We start from the raw sequence: 24,844 nt of genomic DNA, 5'->3' as shown, positions 1-24,844 counted from the left end.
TACGATTGAATGGAATGAGGGAAAGTTTAGTATAGTTATTTCTAGTGTTGATAAAAGTGATTAAGCAATCATGAATTCAATTCAAGATTGTATCACCTTCGTTCTTTGGATATAAAAACATTCTCACCATCATGAATGTGAAGCCATAATTTCCATTTGCTCAAGTGAATGCAGCTCCAAAAATACTGAAGAAAAGCAACAGCTTTTCTCATCAGGATAAATCAGGGCTTCAGCACAAAAGAGTGACATGACCCCTATATCATAAGTTCTTTGGTCGGTAATAGTTACTAACGCTTACATGTTACTTTCAGATTGAAGGAAAATAAGGGAAATATTTACAGGTTAAGAAGTAAAAGACAAGTAGGGCTTCTAAGAATATTAATTAAGAATTAAATAGATAAAATACAGATGCCAACCCAGGTGATGTGTTGTACCTCCATGATGTTGGAACCCTTTGACAGTAGTGACGACACCCGGAACAAATGTTTGTGGTTTGAGGATCTTCAGGCTCAGAGGTGATCAGCAAGAGTCTGAGCTTTGAAAAGTGTGAGGCATCAGGGAGGAGCAGAATTAATTGGACGCTGTATTTCAGCGGTCAGCCCAATCCTTCTGTGTGATTCCACTGAGTTTGGTCATATATCAGGGACATTCGGTTGTGACTGCAAGCAAGTGGGTTTGTGGGACCCACGAAGTAGTGTTGAAGGAGTCACAGGTCTTGAACTTGTCTGACTTATTTGAGATTCTTGCTGCCTGTGCAGATCACAGCAAGCTGTATGGAGGATGAACAAACTAATAATAGCACTGTGGTACAGGGAGCCATTGAAGAAGGTGGAGGAAAGAGAAATCCTGTTGTTATCAGGGATAGTTCAGTCAGAGAATAGACATTGTTCCCTGTGGTCAAGATCAAGAGTCATGAAGGCTGTTTTGTTTGCCTGATTCCTAGGTTCAGGATATCTCATCTGGACTGCAGACAAACATGCAATGGGAGTGTGAAGGTCCAGTTGTTGTGGTCCGTGTAGGTACCAACAATTCGGGTAAAAAGAGGAAAAAATGTTCTCTTCAGGGAATACGATCAGCTAAGAAATAAAGTAAAAAGCAGTGCAACAAAAGTAATTATCCCTGGATTACTACCCGAGCTAGAACTAATTGCCACTGGGTCCACAAGATTAAAGAGGTAAATGCCTGGCTCCAAGATTTCTGTGGGAGAAAAGGATCCCAATTTTTGGGATATTGGCACCAGTACTGGAGAAAGCTGGAGCTGTTCTGACGAGCTCGGCTGTACCAGAATCATGCTAGTGTCCTAGAGAATGCCATAATTAGGGTTGTCCATAGGGCTTTAAACTAAATCGTGCTGTTGCAGCGCTGGGATGGTGGGATCAGATGCATGGAAAGTTAGGGGAAATTTTAAAGAGGGTGAGGGCACAACAGGGGCTATTAAAGTTTCCAGAACGAGTAATAGGTCAGAGAGTATGGAAAGGTTAACTTTCAGGCACAGTAGATAAGGGACAACTATGAGAAGGGAGCCATCTATGCAGGACTGAGTGAATTGTACATAAATGCACACAGTATACAAAACAAAATAAAGGAGATTGTGACATCGTTGAATTTGGGAGGTATAATGATGTGGGAAAAGCAAAGACTCGATTGCAAGGGGCTGGCAAATAAATATCCAATGATGTGTGTCATATCGAAAAGACAGGCAGATGAGACGAGGTTGCATTGTTGTTAAGAAGTTAAAAAAAAACATTGAGAGCAATCATCGCTGATGATTGCACAATGTCCAGCACCATTCGTGACTCCTCAGATACTGAAGAAGTCCATGTTCAATGTTCTATGATCTGGACAATATCCAGTCTTGGGCTGACAAGTGGCAAGTGACATTCACGCCACACAAATGCCAGGCTATGACCATCACCAATAAGAGACAATCTAACCACTGTCCCTTGACATTCAATGTTGTTACCATCACTGAATCCTCTACTATCTACATGCTGGGTGTTATCATTGACCGGAAATTGAACTGACTCATCACATTAACACAGTGTCTACAACAACAGGCCAGAATCTAGGAATACTGCGGCAAGTAACTCACCTCTAGACTCCTCAAAGCCTGTCCCCCATCTACAAGGCACAAGTCAAGAGTGTAATGGAATACTCGCCACTTTCCTGGATGAGTGCAGCCCAACAACACTCCAGAAGCTTGACACCATCCAGGACAAAGCAGCTGCTTGATATACGCTGTATCTACAAGCATACACTCCCTCCACCACGGACGCTCAGTTGCAGCAGTGTGTATTGTCTACAAGATGCACTGCAGAAATTCACCAAAGATCCTCAGGCAGCACCTTCCAAACCCGCTATCACTTCCTTCCAGAAGGACAAGGGAATCAGACATATGGGAACATCACCACCTCCACGTTCCCCTCCAATTCACTCACCGTCCTGACGTGGAAATATATCACCATTTCTTCACTGTCGCTGGGTCAAAATCCTGGAAGTCCCTCCGTAATAACATTATGGGTCAACCCACAGCAGGAGGACTGCAATGGTTCAAGAAGGCAGCTCACCACCACCTTCTCAAGGGCAACTAGGAGTGGGCAAGAAATGCTGGTCAGCCAGCGGCGCCCAGATCCTACAAATGAGTAGAGAAAAAAAAGTGATATAGAGTGGGAAGATGTAGAATTTGTGCGGGTAGAGTTGAGGAAAAGCAGTTAATGTACAGATCTCCTACTTGTAGTCAGGATGAGGGGAGATGATAAATGAAAATATGTAAGAAGAGCATACTGCAATAATCAAAGGGGATTCAGTATGAGTTGGACTGGGGAAAACAGCTTGTTATTGGATACCCAAAATGTATTTGTGCAATGTTTAGGAGACTTTTATTTCTAGCAGCATGTGTAAGAGCCCACTGGACAACAGGCAATTCCGGATTTTGTGAGTAAAAATGACAATAAAGCCATGAGGAAGGAGCTAGCCAGGGTTGATTAGAAGGGGAGCTTAGCAGGGAAGACAGTGGCAAAGCAACGTCAGGAGTTTCTGGAGGTAATTCAGGATGAACCACAGAAATTCTAAGTAGAGGATGAGGCAACTATGGCTGACGAGGGAAGTCAGGGACAGCAGAAAATCAACAGAAAAAGCTTAAAATGTGGTGGAGATTCAGAGGAAGCCACAGGATTGGGAATGTTTTCAAAACGAGTAGAAGATAATTAAAAGAAAAACAATCAGGGTGATGTTGAAATAGGAGGCTAAGCCTGCTAGTAATATAAAAGAAGATGACATATGTGGGTTTATTTTAATCTTAAAAGATAAGATGGAGGCAAGCTTTGGCATTGGACAGCTGAGAAAAGAGGCTGGAGAAGTAGTATTGGTAAAAAATGAATGGCGGAGGAAATGAATCGTTACTTTGCATCAGTTTTCACAGTGAAAGAAACGACCAGCCTGCCACAACTTCAAGAGAGTCAATGTAGTCGTTGTCGCTGAGGAGAAGATACTGGGGAAGCTGAAATGGCTGAAGCTGGATAAATTACCCAGACCAGAGGGTCTCCAACCCAGGGTCTGAAGCATATCTGAGGAGATTTTGGAGGCACTGTATGTGATCTTTAGGAATCACTGGAATCACGCAGGGTCTGGGAGGACTGGGAGATGGCTGAAGTAACACTTCTGGTAGAAAGGAGACAGGCAGAATACAAGAAATGATAAGCCCAGTTAGCCTGACTTCTGTCGTTGGTGGTTCTTGTGTGGAATGAACTGCCAGAGGAAGTGCTAGATGGAGGTAGAGATATACAACATTTAAAAGATATTTGGAAACGTTTACAGGGATATGGGACAAACACAGTTAAGTGGGATTAATTTATTTTTGGGAAACTTGGTCGGCATGGAGGAGTTGAACAGAAGTGTCTGTTTCCGTGTGGTATAACTTTATGACTGTGTGTTCAGTCTGACACTTGGAGATTGTTTTAGCCAGTAGTTGGATTCAACATTTTGGAAATTGGTTTTCTGCATTTTAATAACTGAGCATACAACTGAAGTGTCTTTCTTCAGGGGATCTTCAAGATTTTGCACGTTGAAAATGAACAAAATTAAGTTGTAATTTTTTGCATTTTAATTACCAACTCACTGCTCACAATGGGGTCTGTTTTGAGTTGTGAACAGCAAACACAGGCTGGGTGGTTACACCACAGAACTATATCCATTCAGTCTGGAGCCTGATCTTCTGGTCATTTGTCAGTTTAATTTTCTGCCCCACTCCCAATCTGTCCTCAGCCTCTGCATTGCTGCACGCGGCGACATGCACTGCTCCAAAGTAGTTTAATGGGAGGTCGGAGAGCAATAGCTTTCAATTTGGCACCTTCCAACCTTCCAAAATCAACATGGACATTCAGCAGTTTCTTCCACAACAAAAGTTTTGTCAGAACATGGAACACTTGCCCTGAAAAAGTCCTGAAACCTTGTGCGATGGTTAGACGGTGGCTGCTCATTCTCGATTGCATGTCTGGTGGGAATAGTTCCTTCCTACCTGTTCTATCAGTTGCAAATCAAAGCCCAAAAACCTTAATCAAAATCATACCCTTGTCTTTGAATTCCAGTAAATATCTGCTTCAAAATTAGGTCATATATTTTAGCAGAAGGGATAGGAAGAGTCAATATATACTTAATATCATAATATCATTATGGTACAAATCTGAGGAGTGCAGAGGGACTGAGGGATTTGGGTGTCACGTCCGCAGATCTTTGAAGGTTGTGGGATATATTCATTACTCAGCAAAGCAAATTGGAACTCCGAACTGTGGGAAACTTAACGGGTTCCTGTAAAGAATGAGGAGATGAATTTTGGGAGAATTAACAATGGAAGGAATTACACATAGGATGCTAGGACCATGGGAAGTACAGAGAATAACAGGGTAATTGGTATGTACTTCTCTAGGTTCTTGAAGGCAGCCGAATCTGTTAGGAAGGCATTTGAAATACTCGCCTGTATCAGACAAGGAATTGAATACAAGAACAAAGAGGTTTGATAGAGCTGTATGTAGTGTTAGGTCGCAGCCAGAGTACTGTGTGAAATTCTGTTCATTACCCAACTGGAATGGCGTGATTGCACTGCCTGGGATGAAGTAATTCAACTTTGAAGAGTGCCTGGACAGCCTGAAGTTGTTTACCTTAGAGCAGAGAAGGAAAACGGAGAACCTGACGGAGGTGTCCATCATTGGAATAGACATAATTCGGGAAGTAGAGAGAAACATTTCCCCTTTAGTAGCGGTGCCAGTAAACGGGGCACAGTTTTAAGTTAAGGAGAAGAAGGTTCAGAATGAATTTGAGAGGATGGTATCTGGAACTCACTGCTTAAAAGCGGAAACCCTCAGGGCATTGAAAAACCATATAGATAAGGCACTGCTTTGGTCCTGCAGTCCTTTCAGAAAAGACCATACCTGCTGAGTGTTTCCATCATTTGGTTCTGCACTGGGTCTTAGGACTGAAGGGATCAAAGCGTTTGGGAAAAAAAAATGGAACAAGTTCCTGATGGGTTGATCAGCCATTATCCTATTGAACTGTGAAACAGGCTTGAAGGGCTGTGTGGCTATTCCTGCTTCTACATTCTTAGTTTCTATGGCGACCGTGGAAAAGCCGTGGGGTGACAGGAATAAACATAGAGCCATGGACAAAAGCAGAATGGAGTATCACTGGGGAGGGAGCAGTCGGATATAGAGAGAGGTTTAGACAATGAGTACAGCACAGAAGGGTGACACTTTGCACTGTATTTGTAGGAGCGTCTAGGGAGGGTCTGAGCAAAGGTGACCTGACCCGAAATTTGAACTCTGATTTCTCTCCACAGACGCTGCCAGACCTGCTGAGTTTTTCCAGCAATTTCTGTTTTTCTTTCTGATTTACAGCATTCGCAGTTCTTTGGTTTTTATAAAGTTACTCAACCGGGCTTCTCCATTATCTGCAAAACTATGACATTCTGCTGAAGACTACACAGATTTTAAAATGAATAAACGAGATCTGTACACGATGTACTGAATAATAATGAATTAGATCCCAGAGCATTGTACATGAGTGCCCTGATTTGAACGTAGATGTAGCAGAACTGAATAAAATTGTCCTGAATGTGCACAATTAAATAGAGTTTTAAAATACTGACATAACAGATGGAGATATGTTCCAGAAAGGTTGGGATCATGCCAGAAAGAAAGAAAAAAATACACACTGAACAGACACAGCTTACAATTAAACTGTGCAAACATAATGTAACTGTGCTGAACTGGAGCTGTTAACATTGAAGTTACACGTGCTGGATGAGATATTTCAATACTGAGTGGTACAGATCTCAGCCTATTTAGACAGAACAAAACCACTGAAATGGGTCAGTTCATGGCGAACCACAACTTTTCACATTTAATAAAATTACATTACCCTGGGCAGGTCTACACTGATTATATGAGGTACTGTGCAAAATAACCCACCTGGTCACAATAAATACAGGCAGTTCTCAGTGAGTGTCATGTTGCACTTGCCAAGTGATCATATGCAATGATCAGAATTGAGATCTAACCCTAACCGTATTGCTTTCTGCAGAAAAAAAATGCTTCTGAACGATGTGATTGGGAAGCATCACTGTTTGCAATGACACATATCAATCAAGAAGGTCAAAGAATGAAATGTTAAAGGGATCACTCTGCATTCCCCAGGTAGCTTTTGTGAAAGTAAACCCCATGAAAAACATTTTTTTTCCTGAAAAGATAAACTGCAACTGGGCAGCAGCTGCACTGTGTTAAAACATATCATTAAAATACAAGAACAATCAACTAATCAACTCCCCAATGCCCTCCTTCAATTATAAATGAAACAGCTTTTCACTGAATTGCACCATGTGTTCCGCATATCTGATAAAAGTGCATGAAATATTAACAGGTCTTCTGTTAGAAATTTAGTATTGTGTGATTGCAGTGATTGGAATTCCAGTTAAAATACTGCTTTTATGTAGTATCCCATTAAACATTGGTTACTTACATAGATTCTCCAACTTTACCTGTGTGGCTTTTATTCTGGATGGAGATCACTAGCTTTTTACAGACTTGTATATAATCATTCCCTCCTCTTCACTTTTGAAAGATTGTGAGCATTTTTGGGTCCTGTATCTAGGTAAGGATGTGCTGACTTGGAGCAGTCCAGAGAAGATTCACAATTATTATCCCGGGATTGACGGGCTCATCATATACAAAGAGACTGAGGACTCTCAGTCTTTACTTAATGGTATGGAGGTGCCACTCTCAGAAAGGAGTGGACAAGATCCAAAATCACATGACACCAAGTTATAGTCCAACAGATTTATTTGAAAACACAAGCTTTCCGAGCCTCACTCCTTCTTCAGTTGTTAGTGAGAGAGGATAGTATCAGACACAGAATTTATAAGTAAAAGATCAAATGGTCACACCACTGATGAGGATGTACTAAACAAACCGAGCATGCTGCTAAATCTTTAATCAGTTTAAAGGTTTTAACTGATAAATATATACATGTAAATCCCCAAATTCCTTTCAAGTCACTGTCCTGAGAGAAGTAAAGGTTTTATCAATGTAAAGAAAAGGTGATATTTTAGCTCAGGCAATGCATGTTAGGTGTGAGGCCCTGTTTAGAATCTGTTTTTGTCTTGGTTTGGAGTCAGTCTATCACATGCCCCTGGATAACCTCACGATGCTGTACTTCTCTATCTTCTGCTCTGAATATATTAAAACAGCCATCCCCTATGGACAAGCCCTATGCATACACAGGATCCTTTTGGATGAAGAGGAACGAAACATGCACCTGAAGGTGTTGAAGGACGCCCTCATAGGAACAGGATATGACACTCAACTCATTGAACACCAGATCAGACATGCCATGGTGAAAAACTGTAATGAACTCCTCAGAAGACAGACACAAGATATGTCCGATGGGGTACCCTTCATCGTCCAGCACTTCCTGGGAGCAGAGAAACTACGTCAAGTTCTTTGCAGCGTTCAACACATTATCAATGACGAAAGCACCTGAGTGTGTCATGTCCTGTTGGATTATAACTTGGCATCATGTAATTTCTGACCTTTACTCAATGGAATTTAGAAAGAGGGTAATCTTATTAAAACTTACAGAATACTGAGAGGCCTGGATAGAGTGGAAGTGGAGAAGATGTTCCCACTCATATGAGAGACTAGGACACACGGCACAGCCTAAAGTTGAAGGGTCAACTCTTTCAAATGGAGGTGAGAAGGAATTTCTTCAGCCAGACGTAGTAAATCTTTGAAACACATTTCCACAGAAGGCTGTGGACGCCAAGTAATTGAGTGTATTTAGGACAGAGATAGATTGATTCTTGATAGGTAAAGGGAGTAAAGGTTACATGACAAAGGAAGGAGAATGGGGTTGAGAAATATATTAAGCTTGATCGAATGGCACAGCAGACTCGGTGTGCTGAATGGTTTAATTCTGCTGCTATATCTTATGACCTCGTGGTAAATTTAAGGGTGGTGAAAAATAACATTGGCGCTTTACTTGGCTACTGATTTTGGCAATAATTCGATAATTCCCTGAATTGGACAACTGAGCAGATTGAACTATTGTGTTAATAACCGGCGGATTCGGTGATTGTGTATATTCAAGGAAATATTAGGATTCAAGCTTTTGACAGGTATCAACGCAATGTAACAGTCATCACTTCATGTATGATTAATAGTTCCCTCTAACTCACAGAGCATAATGCTTCTGTTCTCTGAGAATTCAATTACTACTCCAGGCCAGCTCTCCTTTTCCAGTTTCAGTGCAGGTAATGATTATAAATTTGTCACTGTTGAGAGTTGAGATCTCCTTCAGATCCCAAAACAGTGCAACGTATCTGAGTTTACACATCCTCTCTGTGTGTTTCAGTACGACTGCGCCGATATTAATATTGGCTGCTTTTACTTTCAGTGTATCTGCACTTAATTTTAAATATTCACCATTCAATTAGGTTGATCCTTTATCTTGGCAACAGAAAGCAGCATTACATTTTGGAGGGCACTTCACCAAATATGACACTTCCTTTACCATTTCCAATGTTTGAATTTGATGGTGAACATCACAGATGACTATCTAATCAACAGCTGAAAGGAGTCACTTTTTTTTATCATCAGGGAAATATGATCCATGTTCTTGCCAATTCCAGTATCATGGGTAGCTCATTTGCTGTTTGCCCGTTTTTGTATTTTTTCTTTACTTTTGCAAAAAGTTTTGATGGTTCTATATTCATTTCAAATGTTTTTCTTATTTTGTCAGTTTTACTTTGCACTCATTGAATAATTGTACATTGATATGATATTGACTTATGGTGCTTCTAATCTGAATGACTATCATAAAATGTGAAATAATTGTCCAAACAGAGTGAATAACTTCAATCTTACAAATGTAGTTAAAATGTTCACGTTCAGCTAGGAATGGTCTAAAGCTAGGCCCTTTGGTCGGAGTGTAACTGGTAATTTGTTTGTTCTCACTCTGTCTCATGACCATATTTTCATAAGATCTTTCTCTTTCTCTTTCACAGCTAATTTCACAGTGATTGCAATCCTGCCTTGACGAAGATACGGCCTTTCCTGATGCTTTTCATGTTACCTCGTACCATGGCAGTGATGGATCTCCTGGTTATGCTAATAGCTGTAATCTTAAACCAGGTTGCTAGAAACTATTTCCCATTCAATGTGTTGTCCATAACACCAATATGCTGCTTCCCTTCTGTTATAATTTATGCAACCCTTGACGCTTCTGCCTGGTTAACTGTCACTTTCACCTTCGATCAATTTATGGTTATTTCTTGTAAAATGTTGAAAACACAATATTGTACCAAAAAGGTAAGGTAACAGCATGCAACAAAGGACTTGTGTCATCATAATAGCTGTCTTAAGAATGCCCTTACATATTTTTCATATGAACCTATTTACATAATTAACAGCATATCCTGGTTCTTTGGGTTAAAAACATATTTTATACATTGTGTGCACAGGCAGCATATGACTGGATTTGTGCATCAACCGTTAATTTATACAGGGGTACAGAGTAAGTTCAGAGCTGAGTTAAAGAATGTGGTGAAATATCCACTGAAACTATTTGTCAGACTATTTAAGACTTGAAAATGGGATAGTTTATCATGAACCACACTGTATACTGTAGCATACACAAGGAATGCTGGAGAAATGCAGCAGATCTGAAACCAGCTGCACAGACAGGAAAAGAGTTATTATTTCAATCCTGGTATGAATCTCCTTCTGAACATCATATTAGATTCAAAATATTAACTCCATTTCTCTCTCCACAAATGCTATTAGACTTGCTGAGGTTTGTCAGCATTTTCTGTGTCTTTTTCAAAATTTCTTCTTTTTCCCAGATTTCCAACAAGCTCATTATTTTACTTATACATAAGCATGGCCTCTTCATCTTCATATTACATACATCAGATTCTGACCTGCAATCATTGTTAAATCCTTCCTTATTATGAATTCAAGAAAGCATCAGAAATACTGAATTACCGCCAAGGGACAGTATTCTCAACTGTTCTCCACTTCCTCCCAGAGATAGTAGGAACTGCAGATGCTGGAGAATCTGAGATAACAAGGTGTAGAGCTGGATGAACACAGCAGGCCAAGCAGCATCAGAGGAGCAGGAAGGCTGACGTTTCGGGCCTAGACCCTTCTTCACTTCTGAAGGTCTTATGAGGAAAGGCTGAGGGACTTGAGGCTGTTTTCGTTAGAGAGAAGAAGGTTAAGAGGTGACTTAATAGAGACATACAGGATGATCAGAGGATTAGATAGGGTGGACAGTGGGAGCCTTTTTCCTCGGATGGTGATGGCTAGCATGAGGGGACATAGCTTTAAATTGAGGGGTGATAGATATAGGACAGATGTCAGAGGTAGGTTCTTTACTCAGAGAGTAGTAAGGGCGTGGAATGCCCTGCCTGCAAAAGTAGTAGACTCGCCAACTTTAAGGGCATTTAAACGGTTATTGGATAAACATATGGAAGATAATGGAATAGTTTAGGTTAGACGGGCTTCAGATTGGTTTCACAGGTCGGCGCAACATCGAGGGCCGAAGGGCCTGTACTGCGCTGTAATGTTCTATGTTCTATGTTCTAAAGCAGCATTTATTCACCAACCCTCATTCCACTGTTTGAGCCAAACATCTCTGACTCAGAATATCAATAGAGGCGTATCTAAGACCTACCCTTTTCAGCTGCTATGTCAATGATTTTTGAATTATGTTTGGCATCGACTGGTTGGGCCAAAAGGTCTGTTTCCATGCTGTATAACATTATGACAAGATCAGAATTTGAGTTGCTCACTGATGATTGCACAATGTTGAACACCATTTGGAACTCATCAGATACATTTGGATAGGTACATGGATCAGAAGGGTTTAGACGGATATGGACCAAATGCAGGGAATTGGAACGAGCTGAGGGGGCACCATTGTCAGCGTGGACCAGTTTGGGCTGAAGGGCCTGTTTCCAAGCTGTATTACCCTTTTAATGTACTCTATGACTGATATTTTCCAATGTTCCTACTGCAGCACAACCACAGTGAAGGCAAAGGGAATGGCTTCGAGGATCCCTAACCTTGCTTGTCTATTTTCTTGGCTGCTTGGGTATGCCCGGCTACAATATCAATTTACCACGAGATGCCGATAGCCTTTCAACCAAAACACAAATCAATGGAAAGCTGAATGTATCTTTTGAGACTCGATTGAGCGACAAATGCTACGTACACGCGAGAAATCATACTTCATTATGCTTCAATAAAGGAAGCATAACTGCACGACATTTCTGGAATTTAGATTTTTGCTTTGGTAAATGACTTTCCCCATTGCTTGAAACAGAACAACTTTCGCGTTTAAACATAACATGAAAAACACCAGACTACAGGGAAAATGCACAAAGCTGAGCAGGCCGTGTACAAGATAACACCATGCAGCACACTTATAGTTACCTTGCTTGTTTTGTAGAATAAGCGGCTCATTGAAAGCCATCTATCTGAAAAGCTGAGTTAGCATTAGAATCCGAGCACAACAGATTATATTGTGAGGCTGTTCAAACCTCGGGGCAGGTACAAGTTGCCACTTTCCATGTTTTTCTCATCGACTGTGCATTTTCCTGTTGAGCTTTTCAGATCTGGACCAGAGCAAATGTCATACGGCTGCCAGATGATTTGGAAACCTAAGTGGGAAACCGAGAAAAGCGACTCACTAAATATTATTAAATTCCACAGTCCTTATTTAGAGATGCACAAAAGGCACTTTCTAAACATATTGACAGAACGAAAAGTCGATGAGAGATGTCAAAGAAGCATTAACTGTACGTGATTGCTCTTTGCTCTGGATGTGAAAAGTTGTCGCGCTTGAGACGCCTTCACGTCTCTTGTTGCTGACTGATTAAGAAATGAACAAAATAAACAAAAGAAAGTACAGCACAGGAACAGGTCCTTCGGCTCTCCATGTCTGTGCTGACCATCATGCCCTAATTAGCCTCAAAAGAAACCTGCCATTTTTTGATCTGTATCTTTCTATTCCCTCCCGATTCATGTACCTATCTAAGTGCCTCTTAAATGCCTTCAATGTGCCCGTTTCCACCACCTCTTCTGGTAGCGCATTCCAGGCCGCTACCACTATCTGCGTGAAAAACGTTCCTCGCACATCTCCCTTAAACTTTCCCCCTCTGACCTTGAACCTTTGCCCCCTTGTAATTGAAACTTCAACCCTGGGAAAATGTCTCCGATTATCCACCCTATTATGCCTCAGGAAAGATTTAACAGGATGTTGTCAGGGCTGCAGGGATTGGACTGAAGGGTGAGGCTGAAAAGGCTTGGGCAATTTTGCCTGGAGGCTGAAGGATGAGCTTATAGAAGTTTATAAAATCATGAGGGATATGGATAGGTCGAATAGTCAATGTCTTTTTCCTGGGGTAGGAGTCCAAAACTAGACGCCATGGGTTTAAGGTGGAGGGGGAGAAAGGTTTAAAATGGAGCCAAGGGACAATTTTTCATGCAGAGGGTGGTGCGTGTATGGAATGAACTGCCAGAGGAATTGGTGGAGGCTGGTACAAATACAACAATTAAAAGGCATCTGGATGTGTGCATGAATAGGAAGGGTGTACAGAGATAAGGAGCCAAATGCTGGCAAATGACACGAGATTAATTTAGGATATCTGGTCGGCACCGACAAGTTGGACCAATGGGTCTGTTTTCCTGCTGTGCATCTCAATGACGCTATAATTGCTGACACCCATTTGAATGTATTATTTTTAGCCATGCTAGCACCCCTCTCTGTGAGCACAAGGTTAGTGTGTTTGGCTATTTACAGGAAGTTTGGTGTTTTGAATCCACCCACACACGAAGGGCTTCGTTATTTTAGCCTCCAGTGACCGTTCTCCATTACACACTCTCAGTGAGGACTTTGACCGCAGGAAGATACCTCACAAACCATTTCAGCTCCTCAGGTATCGAGGGAATCTCCAAACAGACCACTCTTAACGCGTAACAGAAGCAAAAGTGACAAGCCAAACACGTTTCCAGACACACCGTAGCATGAATGCTGTCTGTGACACATTTCAAGCAGTCTGGGCCACGAACCTCATACACTTCTGGCAGGAAGGCAATTCCAAACTGCACCTCCACACATGCTGGAGCCTTAGTGGACCGCCACTTTCCGGAATGTGTTTAAGTTGTGCGGGGGGTGGTGGTAAGAAAGAACAGAATAAGAATGACCCATAAAAAATGAAGATTACCAATGGCAGGCTCAGTTAGATTAAGTTTCCCTTCTGATCAACAGTGCGGGTGTGCCTGCATCGCACGGATTGCAACGGACCGAGAAGGCGGCTCACCAGCCACCACTCTAGGATGGAAATGAGAGAAACTTAACAACATTTCATATCACAATTAATTGGAACTACCTTGCTTTTCGCCATAATAGCAAATAATGGCGAGTAGATTCAATGCAGGATTTTGTTTCACAACAGCAGTGCAATAATGGTCTCCATTCACTTTCAGTGAAAAGTGTGGATGACGCAAATTGCAGACTATCTCAATGCAACATCCGGACTAACTCAATGTGACTGATATCCCAGGGCACCCAGATCTGTCTCTCCCTCTGAGTCCTGTAATATCTCACCATTTAAATTAAAGTCTCTTTATCAATTTTACCTGACAAAATAAGAACATAAGAACATAAGAACTAGGAGCAGGAGTAGGCCATCTGGCCCCTCGAGCCTGCCCCGCCATTTAATAAGATCGTGGCTGATCTTTTTGAGACTCAGCTCCACTTACCGGCCCGCACACTATAACCCTTAATTCCTTTACTGTTCAAAAATTTATCTAGCCTTGCCTTAAAAACATTCAGCGAGGTAGCTTCAACTGCTTCACTGAGCAGGGAATTCCACAGATTCACAACCCTTTGGGTGAAGAAGTTCCTCCTGACTTCAGTCCTACATCTGCTTCCCTTTATTTTGAGGCGATGCCCTCTAGTCCTAGTTTCACCTGCCAGCAGAAACAACCTCCCTGCCTCCACCTTATCTATTCCCTTCATAATCTTATATGTTTCTATAAGATCTCCCCTCATTCTTCTGAATTCCAATGAGACAAGCATCACACTCTTTCTTATACAGACAATGTTTTACCCACTCACTCACGTTTTCCACATCTTGAATAACTCTTACGTCCTCTTCACAAGTTACTTTCTAACATATTTTCACCAAGAAATGTTCAATTTTTAAATCAAGTACTGACCTGAACTAATGACTTTGGAATTCTAAATGTCCTTCTGTCTCTCCCTGTCCCTTGATTGGTGTATGTCTGTCCATTTCTTCCTCCTCCCTCAGAATATCTGTAAATTCCCACATTCCGCCATCAGCCTTTGATTTGGTTCTTGCTGTCTATGTTCCCGATACCATTATATGAAGACTCTCTCACTTTGCTAGTCCCGTCTCTTAGTTGTAACTGGCAACCTATCAATTTGTGAAGTAGTTCTATTCTTGCTGAGATTATTGAACCAGTCAGATTTTGACCTTGTGGTATCACAGTCGAAAGTTCAGGGATGTGCGTGTGCACGTATGCATGTGTAAACGCGTCCGTGTGTCCGTGTGCATATGCGTGTCCGTGCGCACGCATGCCCTCGGGCAAAGCCGTGGTGGTGTCAGATGCGAATAGTTGAGAAGGAGTTTAAATCAGCATTTCTCCTCCAATTACCCCTTCCCCTTCAAACTTTTGATTGGCACATCAAGGCAACTTTACTCTGCATCAATCTCGATGCTTTACCTGTACAGGGAGATGGGAATAAACAGAGCTTTACAACCCGGTGCTCTACTTGCCCAATGACTGTCTGATGGAGACAGTGTAAAGGGAGTTTTACTCTGTATCTAACTCCATTCTGAGAATGTTTGATGGGCATTGTGTTGACAAATCTTTACTTTGGAACACAGGAACAGGAATAGGCCATTCAGCCCCACGATCCTGTTCCATAATTCAATGAGATCATGGCTGATCTATGGCCTAACTCAACATACCTTCTTTTCGCCCATTTTTCCTAACACCTTTTACTTAACAAGAATAAGCGAGATCAGATTTAAACTGAACAACAGATATAGCATCCACTGCCTTTTGTGGAAGAGCGTTCCAAACATCTACCACACTTTCTGTGTAGAAATGCTTCCTAACATCTCTCTAGAATGCTCTGGCCCTTATTCTCAGACTACACTCCCTCGTTCTAGAATCCCCAAACAGTGGAAATGATTTATCTTTATCTGTCTTGTCCTGTTAACGTCTTGAAGACTTCAATCAGATAATTCCTTAACCTTCTGAATTCTAGAGAAAACAGACCCCATTTGTATAATCCCTCCTCAGAATGTAACACTTGAAGTCCAGGTATCATTCTTGTAAACCTACTTTACATTCCGACTTGATAACCATGCCTTGCTTGCAATGAACTCCATCTTATACAGTTCACCCATTCACCCAGTCTATCAATATTCTTTGGAAGTTTAATGCTATTATCTGCACTATCTACAATGCTGTGTATTTATGCATCTAACACCGTGCTGTACCTGTTCCTGGGAGTGTTCAATAGGGACAGTCTGGGGGAAGAGGGGGCGGCTTAATCAATATCTAATTCAAAACGCTGAACATGGCCTGGGCATTTGAAAACCCCTGCAGTGCTGAAGGAGCTTTACTCTGCCCCTTACAGGTAAAGATCAAGCAGGGAGTGCTGAAGGATCGTCAGTCCTTGGGTTTGACTAACAGTTTTGAGACCCTTGCTCCCTGTTTGGAAAAGAGTGTGGGCTGCAGGGAGGATGAGCAAACTGTCCACAGTACTGTGGTACAGGGAGCCGCTCATGAGTGGGGGAGAAAAGAGAAATGTAGTAGCAATCTGGGTAGTGTAGTCAGGGTAAGACACTGTTCTCTGTGGCCAGGATCAAGAGTCCTAAAGGCTATTGCCTGCCTGGTATTCGAGTTCAGGATCTCTTACCTGAGCTGCTGTGGAACTTGGAATGGGATGGGAAAGATCCAGTTGTTGTGGTCCATGTACATACAAATGATACAGGTAATTGAATGCAGTCAGGATAAGAGCCCACTGCTGAATTTGACATGAAGCTATGGGTGGCATGGCCCTGGCCTCTTTAAGCAGCCCTTGCAGGGGTTTGTGATGCGTTACTTTTAAAAATGTGGATACATAAAGAATTCGGTGGAATTTTCTCACAGCAAAGATGACTGCAGAACTTTCCTTCTCTATCTAGGCATATTGTCATTCGGCATCAGCCAAAGTCCAGAAGGATATGCTATTGGGTGTTCTTCTCCATAGGGCCATCTATGAGCCAATACTACCCCGATACTGTACAGGGAGGCATTGCATGTCAGCACCGCATCTCACTTGGAATAGTAGTGAGCCAAAACCTTAGGTGACGATAGCTGCTTCTTCACTTCCCTAAAGGTGACATCTTTACTCTGAGACCATTTCCAAGACTGAACCTTTATCAATAGCAAATGTAAGAATGCCAGGGTAGAGGTCAGGTTACTTATGAATTTTCCATAATAATTCACCAACCCAAGGAAAGATCTAAGATCCAGTACGGACCTGGGAGCTGGTACACCTTTGATCACCCTCACCTTATCATCCAAAAGGGTGTAACCTGGTCTTGTTGATTCTGTGGCCCAAGTAGGTCACTTGGTGTGACTGGAACACATTTTTTCCCCTTCTAAGGCATACACCCACCTTGGAGAAATCTGTAATCATTACGTCCAAGTGCTCTTTCATGGTCTTCCCGGTTATTAACACATGATTCAGGTAAATTGCGACATTGGGTAGACACAGAATATAGAACATAGAACAGTACAGCACAGTACAGACCCTTCAGCCCACGATGTTGTGCCGAACTTTTACCCTAAACCTAAGGTCTATCTAACCTCCACCCCTCCCTTATACTATCATCCATATGCCTATCTAATAGCCGCTTGAATGCCCCTAATGAGGCTGACTCCACTACCCTCTCCGGCAATGCATTCCACGCCCCTACCACTCTCTCAGTAAAGAACCTACCTCTGACGTCTCCCCTATATCTACCTCCACTCACTTTAAAACTATGCTCCCTCGTAATAGCTACCTCCACCCTAGGAAAAAAAGTCTCTGGCTGTCCACTATCTACATCTCTGATCATTTTGTACACCTCTATCAAGTCACCTCTCATCCTTCGTTGTTCTAAAGAGAAAAGCCCTAGTTGTCTCAACCTTTCCTCGTAAGACTTTCCCTCCATTCCAGGCAACATCCTGGTAAATCTCCTTTGCACCTTTTCCAACGCTTCCACATCTTTCCTGTAATGAGGCAACCAGAACTGGATGCAATACTCCAGATGTGGCTGGAGCATAACTTCACGACTCTTGAACTCAATCCCTCTATTAATGAAAGCTAACACACCATATGCCTTCTTAACAACTCTATCCACCTGGGTGGCAGCTTTCAGGGAACTGTGGATAAGAACCCCAAGATCCCTCTGCTCCTCCACACTGCCAAGAATCTTTCTGTTAACCCTGTATTCTGCTTTCAAATTTGTCCTTCCAAAATGAATCACCTCACACTTTTCAGGGTTAAACTCCATCTGCCACTTCTCAGCCCAGCTCTGCATCCTATCAATGTCCCTTTGTAACCTAGAACAGCCCTCCGCACTATCCACAACTTGACCCACCTTCGCATCATCCGCGAACTTACTAATCCACCCTTCCATTCCTACATCCAAATCATTTTAAAAAATCACAAATAGAAGAGGACCCAGAACAGATCCTTGTGGTACACCACTCGTAACTGAGCACCATGTTGAATATTTTCCGTCCACTACCACCCTTTCTCTTCTAAGGGTCAGCCAATTCTGAATCCAATCTGCCACATTTCCCCCTATCCCATGGCTACTTACTTTCTGCATGAGCCTACCATGGGGAACCTTATCAAACGCCTTCTTAAATCCATGTATAACATATCCACTGCTCTATCTTCATCCACGTGCTTGGTCACCTGTTCAAAGAATTCAAGAAGATTTGTGAGGAATGATCTACCCCTCACAAATCCATGCTGACTATCACGAATAAAACTGTGCCTATCCAAGTGATCATAAATCCTGTCTCTCAGAGCCCTTTCCAATCATTTGCCCACCACTGAAGTAAGACTAACTGGCCTGTAATTTCCGGGGTTTTCCCTATTTGCTTTTTTGAACAAGGGAATGACATTTGCCACTCTCCAATCTTCCAGCACTATACCTGTGGACAGTGAGGATGAAAAGATCATCACCAAAGGCCCTGCGATCTCTTCCCTTGCTTCCCATAGAATCCTTGGATAAATCCCATCAGGCACGGGGGACTTATCTATCTTGAAGTTCCTCAAAATTCCTAGTACATCTTCCTTACTAACATCCACCTCCTCTAGCCTACCAGCCTGTTTCACACTGTCCTCCCCTACAGCTAAGTCCCTCTCAGTTGTGAATACTGAAGGAAAGTATTCATTAAGGACCTCTCCTATCTCTTTAGGCTCCGTGCACAAATTCCCTTTACAATCCTTGATCGGCCCTACCCTTTCTCTGGTCATTCTCTTATTCCTCACGTACGTGTAAAAAGCCTTTAGGTTTTCCTTGATCTTATCTGTCAAGGTTTTCTCATGCCCCCTTATAGCTCTCCTAAGCCCTTTCTGGCTAACTTGTATCCCTCTAGAGCCTTTTCCAATCCTTGTTTCCTAAACCTTATATAAGCATCCTTCTTCCTCTTAACTCGTCGCTCAACCTCTCTTGAGAACCAAGGCTCCCTCACTCGACCGCATCTTCCCCGCCTGCTAGGGACAAACATATCAAGCACACGCAGTATGAATTCCTTAAACAATCTCCACATTTCAATAGTGCTCTTCCCTGACAGCATCTGTTCCCATTTTATGTTACCCAGTTATTGCCTAACAGAATTATAACCCCCAATTATAAACCTTACCCTGCTGTTTGTACCTTTCCTTTTCCATGACTATTGTAAAAGTAGCAGAGTTATGATCTCTACCACCAAAATGCTCTCCTACCAACAGGTCTAACACTTGGCCCGGTTCATTGCCAAGCACCAAATCCAAAAAGGCCTCTCCTCGTGTTGGTCCATCTACATACTGTGTCAGGAATCCTTCTTGAATGCACTGGACAAAATCCGCTCCATCCAAACTATTACAACTAAGAAGTTTCCAATCAATATTTGGAAGATTGAAGTCACATATGATCACAACCCTGTGACTTCTGCACCTTTCCAGTATCTGCCTCCCAATCCGCTCCTCCACTTCTCTGCAACTATTAGGGGGCCCGTTAAAAAACTCCAACAAAATGACTGCTCCTTTCTTGTTCCTGACCTCAACTCAAACTGACTCTGTAGACATATCATTCTCAAACTGCCTTTCAGTAGCTGCTATACTAGCCCTGACTAGCAATGCCACTCCCTGCCTCTTTTACCACCCTCCCTATTTCTTTAAAAGCATCTAAATCCTGGAACTTCCAACAACCATTCCTGTCCCTGAGTTACCCAAATTTCTGAAATGGCCACAACATTGTAATTTCAAGTACTGACCCACGCTCTAAGTTCATCCGCCTTATTTATGATACTTCTAGCATTGAAGTATACACACTTCAAACCATCCTGTGTCCACAATTACACTCCATCGACCACATTTCTTTATTAACAACCTCACTCTCTGTTGTGTCTGTTTGAAGGCCGAATACCTCATCCTCCAAATTATAAATCCGGTTTCCCACCTTGTAAAATGCTCTTCAACATCTGCTGGAAAATGGCATAGACTGATGATAATCCAAAAGACAGCCTTATATATTGGTACAAACCTTTATGGGTATTATTTGTAGCATTCTTCAATTCATGCCTCTTTGACTCTTTTGCTGTCTCGAATCTGCATACTGGCAGCAAGTAAAATGACCCGTTGGTCATTAGTTTAAGAAAGATGGGAAGGAAAAGCAAGGGAAATAAGTGATTAGCACTGCTGCCTCACCCAGAATCAATTCCAGCCTCAGGCGATCGTCTGTGTGGAGTTTGCACACATTCTCCACATGTCTTTGTGGATTTCCTCTGGGTGCTGTGGTTTCTTCCCACAGTCCAAATATATACAGGTGAGGTGGATTAGCCATGGAATATGCAGGGTTACAGGTTTAGGTTCGGGGTGCGGGTCTAGGTGGAATACACTTTGGAGGGTCAGTGGTGACTCGATAGGCCGAATGGTCCGATTCCACAGTGTAGGGGTATTATCATTCTATGAAGTTATTGGAGGGGATTCTGAAGGATTATTTCACACTAACTTGACGAATTCTTTGAAAAACTAACAAAGAAGGTTGAAGGCAGAACGGTGGACATTGTCTATATGGACTCAACAATGTTCTGCATGGTAGACTGGTTAGCAAGGATAGATCACATGGAATGCAGGGATAGATAACCATGTGGATACAAAATTGGCCTGAGATTGGAGACAGAGTGTGATGGTGGAAGGTTGTTTATCGGACTAGAGGCCTGTGACCAGCTATGTATCTCAAGGATCAGTGTTGGGTCCAATGCTTTTTGTCATTTGTATAAGCGGTTTGGATTTGAATGTAGGAGTAATGTTAGTAAAATTGTTGGTGTGATGGACAGTAAAGAAAGTTACCTCAGACTACAACAGACCTTGATCAGATTGGCTGAGAGTGGCAGATGGCGTTTAATTTAGATAAACGTGGGGTGTTGCATTTTGGAAGGACTTTCACACGTAATGATAGGATCCTGGGGAGTGTTGCCAATAAAGAGACCTTAGGGTGTAATCCATAGTTCCTTGAAAGTGGAGTCACAAGTCTCCCTCTATAGATGTCGTTAAACTTGAAAGCGTGAGGACAAGATTTACAAGAACGTTGCCAGGATTGGAGGGGTTGAGCTACAGAGAGAGGCTGAATAATTTGGGGCTATTCACCTGGAGGGTCGCAGGTTGAGGAGTGACCTTACAGACGTTTATAAAATCATGAGGCACATGGATAGGGTGAATTGTCTTTTCCCCAGGGTACAGGAGGCCAAAACTAGACGGCATAGGTCTAAAGTGAGAGTGGAAAGGCTTAAAAGGGACCTCAGGGGCAACCTTCCCATACAAAGGGTGGTGTATGTATGGAATGAGCTGCCAGAGGAAGTGGTGAAGTTGGGTACAATTACAACATTTTACAAAGCATCTGGATGGATATCTGAACAGTAAGAATTTAGAATGATATGGATAAAATGCTGGCAAATGGGTCTAGTTTAATTTAAAATTTCTGGTCAGCAGGGCCAAGTTAGACCTAAGGGTCTGGTTTCATGCTGTACATCTCTGAAGGCTATCATACCATCAAAGATTGGAAACTTAATAGATCAAGAATTTAGTTTAGATAGGAGTGATGGATCAGGAGGTGGGGCCGATACCTAAGATGGGCACTGAGATGTCATGACAGGAGATGGGAGTAACTGAAGAAAAATGTGGGTTCAGAACTCAGGCAATGGTGATCTTTGGAAGCAGTTTGGCCAGTGGGTTAGTGGGAGGGAGCAAAGCAGCTGATCAGATTATCTCAATCTAGAAGCTCCATGAGATTCTCATGCTTGTTGTTTGAGGTAAGGATGGAGGAATCAGGGGAGAGGGAAAGCATTTCAAAACAAACTAAATTGTATCAGAAATATATAAAATACTTCATCCATTGTGTTTAATACAAAGCTGATTTATTTTTACAATACTCATCCTGATAACTGGGTTCTAGTACTTTAACATCAGCAGAAACTGACTTGAATAAACATAGTTCAGTCCTGGATGTAACTAATACTAATATCAAATCAGTTTCGTTAATTGTGAACACTGGTGACTCAACAACTATGACAAATATTGAATCCTTCTACATACTTCTGGCAGGAAAATGGTCTCTCCACAGTGTGACACCTCTGGTGTACGGTCAGAACAAATGATTGCCTGCACCCAGTCGTGCAGACAGAGCATATGAATGATCTTGTTGACGTGAACACATTGATGGGACTTCAGATCCCCAGGTCTTTTAAAAGACTACTCACAGTCTGAGAATTTTCACTCTGTGAAAAAGTTGCTTTGTCGGTCCCTTTTAAATCTTTCCCCTCTCACCTTAAACCAATGCCCTCTAGTTTTGTTTCCACCAACATGGGAAAAAAGACCTTGGTTATTCACCATATTCATGGCCTTCACGATTTTGTGAACCTCTATGATGTCACCTCTCAGCCTCTGACGCTCTATGGAAAACAACCAGAGTATTCAGCCGCTCCCTACAGCTCAAAACTTCCAATACTAGCAACATCCTTGAAAATCTTTTCTGAACCTTTTCAAGTTTACCAACATCTTTCCAATAGCACGGAGACTAGAACTGAATACAGTATTCCAAAATGCTCTAACCAATGTCTTGCACAGCCACCAACATTCCAACTCTTATTCTCAATGTACTGACCAATAAAAACAAGCATACCAAACAGCTACTTCACTATCCTGTCTACCTGTGACTCCATTTTAAGAAACTATAAACCTGCACCCCCAAGGTCTTTTTGATCGGCCATACTCCCAAGTTCCTACCATTAAGTTTATAAAACCTGCCCTTATTCGCCTTACCAAATGTAACACCTCACATTTAACTAAATTAAACTCCATCCACCAACTCTTCAGTCCATCGGCCCATCTGGTCAAGGTCCCTCTATACTCTGAGATAATCTTCTTCACTCTCTACTACATCAGCAATTTTAGTAGCATAAAATGCAAAACTACTAACGATACGTCCTATATTCACATCCAAGTCATTCATATAATTAACAAAAAGCAGTGGGCTCAGCACCAATCCTTGTGGCACACTGCTACTCACAGGCCTCCAGTCTGAAAAGCAACCAACACGTGTTTCTCCTACCTTCAAGCCAATTTTGTAACCAAATTGTTAGCTCTCCCTGGATTCCACTGAATCTAAACTTGCTAACTTTCCTGACCTGCTATGGGAGCAAGGGGGGAGATTGCTGCAACCGTAGCAGAGATATGCAATGCTTCATTGGCCACAGGTGAAGTGCCAGATGGTTGGAGGATAACTAATGTGGTTCCTTCATTCAAGAAGGGTAGCAGGGATAGACAACATAATTCCAGACTAGTTAGTCTAATGTCAGCGGTTGGGATATTACTGGAAAAAAAAACTGAAGGACAAGGTATTTCAACATGGAAAGACAGAGGTTGATCAGAGATAGTCTGAATTGAGATTGTTGAATAGGTGACAATATACATTGGTGAGGGCTACGCATGTGATGTGATTACATGGTCTTCATTGAGGCCCTTGACAAGGTCCCACATGGAAGACTGGTCCAAAAGGTAGGAGACCATAGGATCCAAGATGAATTGGCAAAGTGGATCCAATACTGGCTTACAAATGGGAGGCGAAGCGTGATGGTGGAGGGATGTTCTTGAAATTGGAAGCCCATGCCCAGTGGTGTACCATGGGGATTGTTGCTGGGATCCTTGTTGTTTGTGTGCACATGAATGAATTGAATGTAAATGTAGAAGGTACAACTAATAAGTTTGCAGATGACACAAAAATTGGTGTTGCCGTTAGTGAGAATAGTCCCAGGCTACAGTCTGATAATGACTAGCTGGTAAATAGGGCACAGCAACAGCAGATGAATTTAATCCCAATAAGTGTGAAGAGATGTAATTTGGGCGGTCTAAAACGAAAAGGATATGCATGATAAACAGTCATTCCCGAGGGAGGGCTGAGGATAAAGGTACCGTAGTGTAGAACTCCATAGATCCCAGACAGTATCAGCACAGGTAGACAGCATAGTGAGAATATCACACAGAATGCTTGACACCGTTAGCTGGGACATAGACAAAGCGGAAGGAAGTTTGGTTACAAATTTGAAAAAACATTGGTTAGGTCACAGCTGGAATACTGTGTGCCGTTCTGACTGTCACACTATTGGAAGGATGTGATTGCACTGGAGAGGGGGCAGAGAATGTTCACCAGAACGTTGCCTGGGATGAAAAGTCTCAATTATCATAATTGAGACTGGATAGGCTGAATTTATTTTCCTTGGAGCAGACGAGAATGAGGGAGATCTGATTGAGATGTATGAAATTATGAGAGAGTTTGTCGTGAGAATCTCTTCCCCATGACAGATGTATCCAAGACCAGAAAGCAGAATGGAAAGGGCAATTGGTTTAGTGGAGGTCTGAGAAAAAAGTCACCCAGTGGGTGATGTATATATACACAACATTCTACCTGATATAGTGGTGGAGACAGGTACTCTGACAACATTTAAGAAACATC

At 42.2% G+C, this 24,844-nt stretch overlaps 1 protein-coding gene across 6 annotated transcripts in view; it reads right to left on the bottom strand.

Moving 5' to 3' along the window:
- The window catches only part of LOC125487523 (probable G-protein coupled receptor 139), a 75,717-nt gene that overhangs the window by 6,073 nt on the left and 44,800 nt on the right, over positions 1-24,844 (bottom strand). For 4 of the 6 annotated variants that reach the window (XR_007265936.1, XM_048619166.1, XM_048619168.1 and 1 more), the window contains exon 4: positions 11,982-12,208. Coding sequence is in view for 4 of the 6 variants with exons in the window: in XM_048619166.1 (XP_048475123.1) it covers positions 11,982-12,021 (40 nt within the window). In the remaining 2 variants the exon portion in view is untranslated. Of the gene's footprint in view, positions 1-10,706; positions 10,738-11,981; positions 12,209-13,774; positions 13,882-24,844 lie in introns of those variants that run through there. The other 2 variants (XM_048619167.1, XR_007265935.1) reach the window with 2 other exon arrangements.

The sequence above is a fragment of the Rhincodon typus genome, chromosome 42 (genome assembly GCF_021869965.1).
Source record: "Rhincodon typus isolate 14 chromosome 42, sRhiTyp1.1, whole genome shotgun sequence".
Classification (NCBI taxonomy): domain Eukaryota; kingdom Metazoa; phylum Chordata; class Chondrichthyes; order Orectolobiformes; family Rhincodontidae; genus Rhincodon; species Rhincodon typus.
This window is presented reverse-complemented; position numbering and strand designations above follow the sequence as displayed.